The sequence below is a fragment of the Hylobates moloch genome, unplaced genomic scaffold (genome assembly GCF_009828535.3).
Source record: "Hylobates moloch isolate HMO894 unplaced genomic scaffold, HMol_V3 SCAFFOLD_2, whole genome shotgun sequence".
NCBI classification, from domain to species: Eukaryota; Metazoa; Chordata; class Mammalia; order Primates; family Hylobatidae; genus Hylobates; species Hylobates moloch.
Genome location: NW_026652277.1, coordinates 147,795,973 through 147,802,868, shown reverse-complemented (window position 1 = coordinate 147,802,868; position 6,896 = coordinate 147,795,973). Strand labels below are relative to the sequence as shown.

General features: G+C 38.8%; 1 protein-coding gene and 1 long non-coding RNA gene across 4 annotated transcripts in view; one reads left to right on the top strand and one right to left on the bottom strand.

Moving 5' to 3' along the window:
• Positions 1 to 256: 256 nt before the first annotated feature.
• L3MBTL3 (L3MBTL histone methyl-lysine binding protein 3) overlaps positions 257 to 6,896 on the bottom strand; it is a 134,555-nt gene continuing 127,915 nt past the window's right edge. For both annotated transcript variants that reach the window (XM_032158933.2, XM_032158953.2), the window contains one exon: positions 257 to 2,083. In XM_032158933.2, the coding sequence (XP_032014824.1) occupies positions 1,940 to 2,083 (144 nt within the window). In that variant the 3' untranslated portion in view covers positions 257 to 1,939. The remainder of the gene's footprint in view (positions 2,084 to 6,896) is intronic.
• LOC131382883 (uncharacterized) overlaps positions 3,236 to 6,896 on the top strand; it is a 15,595-nt gene continuing 11,934 nt past the window's right edge. The window contains exon 1 of one of the 2 annotated variants that reach the window (XR_009212503.1): positions 3,236 to 3,737. This is a non-coding gene — a long non-coding RNA (uncharacterized LOC131382883). Of the gene's footprint in view, positions 3,738 to 3,775; positions 4,048 to 6,896 lie in introns of those variants that run through there. The other variant, XR_009212502.1, reaches the window with a different exon arrangement.

Sequence of the window (6,896 nt, the reverse complement as noted above, 5' to 3'; positions counted from 1 at the left end):
TTTAAACTTTAAACTATGCTTTAGTTTTATGCTTTACACTTGAAAAAAAAATTCCCAATGGAGATGAATTGGACTTGATCTAACAATATAATCTTTCAATATTTTTGTCATCATCTTGGGACACAGTTTGACAATTCTGAATCCTACAGATTCATTATATAGCTAGTAATGTCCAAATACTTGATGCTTCCTGTTCTTGTTCCGCCTCTCCTATTTGAGAAGCTTTCTTAAAAATCATACATATGTAAAAAGCATCTGTAATTAAGATTTTATTTCATTCATATCAGATATAACAAGTACAACTTGAATGTACAAATTCTGAACAAAACATAAAAAAGAAAAAACAACAAAAAACTTATTTAAGCAGATTCATGCAAATAAATGACTGGGACACTGCAGATGTCACTGACCCTGTTTTACCTTGAATTGACAAATGCAAAGGACTGCTAATGGACTTCCAACAGGGACATCAAAGGAAGTCCTACATCATAAAAAACGAAAGCAACTAAAGAAGAGGTGGAACTTCCCCCAGAATTCAGACAGCATGCTACAAACTTACTTTCTATTTTTAAAATAGTCCTTGAATAAATATCCAATCCTGGAATCAGAAAGTACACCAAAAGACGGACAAAATAATTTACCTTTTGCCTTAGAAATGCATTCTTGCAAAAGAAACACTACCAGCTATCAATTTATAATCAAGGGTTTTCATTTAAAGTGCATCTGTATGCTTATATATTGAGGCAAAGTATTCTACAGAAAAAGGAATCCTTCCAAAACGGAGGTTCTTGGGTAATTACTTTGGGAAATCACCTCCCTGATCTGTGAGCATTTCAAATTTTGTGTCAACTGAAGTTGCTCCTTCACACCTTGTCTTTTCAGTAAAATCACCACATTCGCTCTTCAGCCAACCCTGAAAAAACCTTTGGGTTTGGAGGACAATGCATGACCTGAGACAGGGCTCTTTACAGATTAGTGTTTCTGTTGACAGAATGAGCTCTTAGTCTCTGTAAAGCACCACAATTTCATCAATGACAATTAGAAGCTCTAGATCATCTCATAAATAGTTCAAGACCCTCACAAACATTCCCCCCAACCATAACTGCATACAACTGCATACTCCTCTGACACCACCTGGCTCTTGTAAACACCGGGGCACCAAGATGCGTGAGACTGATGCCACTCAAATATGCTACCTAATTTATTTATGTGTATATATTTTATTTTTCAATTCCATTCTTTTATATACATGTTTTTGGTAATTATAGTAAAGATGCTGGTGAAAAGTAATTTGTTTAACATTTCATAATGCGTGCAAAAGGAAAAATACTGATTCAAAGAAAATTCATTCTTACAACTATTCAGCCCTGACAATTACGACAAGCAGTTAGGCAATATCATGACTTGCAAAGTTATACTTAGCATAATGTTGCAATTCAAAATATGGCACAAAATTAACAATACAGATAACAGTCCTACTGGCTAAACTTAGCCAGGTTTTGACTAATTTGGTTTAAATTGAAATTTGATTATATAAAAAGGTTTCTGAAAGTATTGAAAAAGAAACAGTGTACATGAAAGAGAATTCAACAATGTTTACAAAATGCCAAAAGTTCTTACTCTGCCCCCCCATTTACCATAAATAATTAATGAAGTCCCCCTTTCCCCCAACCCCCCAGACTCAAAAAGATTTACAAAGATAAATTTAGCTCAGTGAACAGAACCAAAAGATGACTGTTGTTAGACAGTACCTGGTTAAAAGCTCAAGCACTTTCATAAGAATTCATATATATTGTCTCTTGAGGAATATAAATAATCCGATAGTGTTGCTCTTTTGAGTTTTGGAGACTTCTCACTTAGGAGTTATAACCATCCTTGTGCTTTGAATAGAACATGAGCTTTACAGCAGAATGCTGATGGTATTCAGAATTCACCATCTTCAAAGTTCATTGTGAGAATTCTTCTCTGCAGCTTTGAACATCAGGATGGAATTGAAAATTTTGAGAGCAGGGCCCAGTTTAATGCTCATAATTTTAACAATGTCTGTTTGAGTCATAAGTAGAAATGCTTCTCCATCAATTTGCTAAAATGGGGAAAAAAACAACAGAATGTGGATTAACAAGAATGCAGTGTTGTAAAAAATATTCAAGGTTAAATTACCAGGTGTCTTCTACATAGCAATGCTAAAAAAAGCACACAGAGAAGTCCATGTGTGCAATGACATTTCTTGATATATGGACCTTTCTTATCCACAACGACACACCCCAAAGTGGACTGGGAACAAAGTAAACTAATTCACCTGAAAAACCAGCCGAAAGGAAAATAGAAGGTGCCCATACCTTCCTGTGATTACTCTGAATTAGTTGTAGAGTTAAGAAGAATATGGAAAAATCCAGGATGCCCAAAGTCTAGTTTTTATCACAGCAGGTTTTAAAATTAGAAGAGATAACAGGTACATGTGTGTTTGTGGACATAAAATAATTCAGGCAAACGTATCAGCTACATGCAACATTTTTTCTTTTTTTCAAAATTAGCCTTCCATCATGAAGAAAAGAAAATCAGAAAGATAACACTTATCTCTAGTGTGGCCACAGTTAGTCTTTACACACAGAAGAAAAGTATTTACTAACAGGGGCAATCAAACAGTGAATGTGAGGCTAGTGTTAAGAGTCACTGACTTTAAGGTGGTTCTTCTAATACTCAGGTAGGGTAACCATGAGAAAGACCCTTCCTCTCTTTGGGCATCTTCTAAGACAAAAGTCTATGCTTCTGAAAAATAGGCTACTATTCTCTAGAAGTTCAAAGGTACAACACATCTTTTAGGTTAAAAGATAAAATACTATGAAAATAATGTCTGGCTTACTGGGCAGAGCAAAGAAACAGTCTTTATGACTTTCAGCTCTTTTTATCACCTTAAAAAAAAAAAGTTTCCCTTTCAGTTTTCCCACCTTGTACAAAAAGTAAAACACACTTTTGTTCTCTGCCTTAGAACATCAGAAACCTTGACAGCAATGCACTCTGTTACGGGTTGAATGGTGTCCCTGTCACAAAAATTCGTATGTTGATGTCCTGACCCCCAGTACCTCAGAATGTAACTTTTATTTGGAAATAGGGTCAATGCAGAGGTAACTGGTTAAGACGAGGTCACAGTGGAGTAGGGTGGGTGCCTAATCCAATTATGACTGGTGTCCTCATAAAAAGGAGAGATCTGGAGAAAGAGACACACATAGACGGAAGGCAACGTAAAGACCCAAAGAGAGACCACCATCTACAAGTCAAGGAGAGAGGCCCAGGACGGATTCTTTCCTCACAGCCCCCGGGAGGAAGCAACCCTGCCAACCCCCTGACTTCTAGCTTTCTTCAGATTCTCAGCCTCTAGAACTGTGAGACGATGCATTTCTGCTATTTAAGCCACCGGCTTGTGGTTGGCATTGTTATGGTGGCCCTAGCAAACGAAGACAACTCTAAATTCTGCAAACAGTTCTCTAAACAAGGCTGATATAATTAAATAGCTACTTCTTAAGATTTTCCTCTCTCCTTTAAAAATGAAAGACTTGTAAATATAGACTGCCTAAATGCTTCATCAGTAAGAACTGGAGTCATCTTATACAACTTCTTCAAGTAACAATTATGTGGAAAAAGTGTGCTAATTTCAGCAAAAAGACATCCTGCTGTTGTAAACTAGAAGGAAAGACATTCCAGTGTTAATCTCCAAGTGTCGCACCGTTAAGCAGCAGGTATGAGAAATGTTCTCCTGTTTTTTGGAAACATTTGGTCTGTTCTCATTTGCTTGTGCTATGACAGTCCTCTGATAAAGCAAGATCAGGAAGAAAGGCAGATCTATTAACACTTCGCTCAACTAAGGCAGACCTTAGTACAATGGATAGCCTTATAGAAGTCTTCTAAGTCATTAATGAAAATGTCAACGGACATTCCCAAGGAGCCCACTACAAAGGCTGATTGGTTTATTATAACCTTGGCCCTACTGAAGGCTTCCGGCAGACACCAAGTCTCCTTCTGAAACTATGTAAGAGTATAACACAACAGGTAACTGATGAAAAAAACATCCAGAGAACTTAGTGGCTGGGAGTTGAAGTTAAAAGTGGGACAGTAAGGATACATTTTGGTAGGTTGTTATTTATAAGGTTACATACACTAGAAAGAAAAAAAATCTTGAGGCTACTTCCAAACTCTTTATTACACACCGGTTGCTCTGACATGTGGCCATAAGAACAAGCCTTGATTGGAAGGAAGTAAACTTAATTCAAGAAAGTGCATCCTGGGGACAACAATGACCACTGCAATGTATTACAAGGCTTACTTTTTTTTTTGTTAGCTTCTGCAATGCATATACAATGCTGTAATTCCAGACATTAGGTGTCTTGCTAATGGCCTAAAACAAGGGAGAGGGATTTGGAATTCAGGAGCTCTTGCCTTCCATTTCACTGCCCTTTCCACTGTTCATTCTTTGTTCTTTTCCAATGCCTTAACTCGAAACCACAGTGACATGCTCTGTCTGAATGAGTCTTTCTCAGAGTGTAAAGGCATGAATGTATTCACTCAACAAAAATACACTGAATGTCTATTATATTCCACACACTCTTCTTGGGCCTAGACATATAGCAGAGAATAAAACAAATAAAACAAAGCAAGCAAAAAACTTTTTGTGGAGTTTACATTCTAGAAGTGGTAGACAGACCATAAGCCAATAAACATACTAAGTAAGCCAATTAATTAGTAAGTTGGAAAGTGACTCATGTTGGCCAGGAGCAGTGGCTTATGTAGCTCTTTGGGAGGCTGAAGTCAGTGGATCACTTGAGGTCAGGAGTTCAAGACCAGCATGGCCAACATGGTGAAACCACATCTCTACTAAAAATACAAAAATTAGCCGGGTGTGGTGGTGCGCGCCTGCAGTCTCAGCTACTTGGGAGGCTGAGGCATGAGAATAGTTGAACCTAGGAGGCAGAGGTTGCAGTGAGCTAAGATTGTGCCACTACACTCCAGCCTGGGCGACAGAGTGAGGCTCTGTCTCAAAAAAAAAAAAAAAAAAAAAAGGTGATTTGTGCTACGATTAAACAGAGCTGACTAGGAAGATGAATGGGCAGCAGGAGCGGGGATACAAGAGGCAATTTCAAGTAGGAAAGTCAGTGCACGACTAATTGGCAAGCTGGCATCTGAGCAGAAGAGAGCCACGTGAATATCTGGAGGAAGAGTGTTCTGTGCAGAAGGAGCAGCGGGAGCAAGACTGGACAATCAGAGGAAGAGCAAGGAGGCCAGCGCGTAGACTCATGAGGGGCAGTGTAAACAAGCAGCCGGGGGCAGGAGAGGTAATGAGGAGTCAGACTGCAGGCCCTTGTAAGTACTTCTGCTTTTACTCTGATTGGGAGATGAAGCTATCGAAAGGATCTGAACAGAGGAGTGACATGGTTTGACTTATGTCTCAGCAGGGTCACCTTGGCTGTGCTGGGAATAGACTGTAGAGGAGCAAAAACAGAAGCAGGAAAATGAGTTTGGAGGTTACCGCACTAATCCAAGTGGGAGAGGATGGTGGTGCAGACCAGGGTGGTGGTGGCAGTAGAGTGATGGGATTTTACGTGTTTCAAAGATACACCCAATAGGATTTGAACAGATGAGATGTGGTGTGTGTAAGAGAGAAGTCAAGGATAATTTCCAACAACAGCCTATCTGAATACTTGTCCTTTGCCTTTTAAAGACGATTTATAAGACTTCAGTTAGATTTGTACTATGGTCTACTTGTAGGACTCAAAACCCAAACCCACTGACCTTGTGAGACACTTGAGAACAAAGACTGGGTTTCATTAGTTTCGAATCATCCTTCTCACAAGAGCATGACACAAAGTAACATACGCATGGTCAGAATTTAACAAATGTGCACAAGATGAATGAATGAAGGAGTAAATGAGTGAATAACACATATCGACAGAGAATATTAACTATCTCACTCCTCTGGAAAAGGATCTAGCTTTGAGGGTATTTGGTAACTGAGGAACATCTCCAAAGACAATCTGCCATGAATTAGAAAAATTACTCAAAAAATACCATATCATTTTGAATTTAAACTTGAATCTTACTCAAACTGAATAATAGAGCAAACCTATATGGATTATCTAGATATCAACAGAATAAAAAAACAAGTTATAAAAGAGATGCATTATAAATTTATTTTCAAAAATGCTTTATTATTTTCAAAGGTAATGACTACATGACACGTTCCAAGACAGACCAACAGCTCCCTATGTGGCTCTAAGTCCGCTCAGTGATACAGAATGAATTCAGGCTGGGCACGGTGGCTCATGTCTGTAATCTCAGCACTCTGGGAGGCCGAGGAGGGCAGATCACCTGAGGTCAGGAGTTCGAGACCAGCCTGGCCAACATGGTGAAACCAAGTCTCTACTAAAAATACAAAAAAAATTAGCCAAGCGTGGTGGCGGACACCTGTAATCCCAGCTACTCAGGTGGTTGAGGCAGGAGAATCGCCTCTGCCAGGAGGTGGAGGTTGCAGTGAGCACTCCAGCCCAGGCGAGAAGAGCAAGACTCCATCTCGATTTAAAAAAAAAGGAAAAAACAGAAAATGAATTGAGAGTGTCAGTGAAGACACTTAGGGCTTAGGGAAAGAAAATCTGAATAACTGCCAATTAAAGATCAAACAGAGAGAAAATAAAACATTTGCACAATAAGAACATAAATCAGTAAAAGGATGTTGGAAATCAGATCCTTGTGCATTTTAACAAGCTTTCCTCTAACGCATAAATTATACCTAACAGTATAACAACACTGACAACTGGTGGCTGGATTGTTAGCTGTGTCTATACTCCCCCAATGAAACAGAAAGTGTGCTGTCCTTAACAGTTGAGCTTTGGAATAGGAACAGCTCC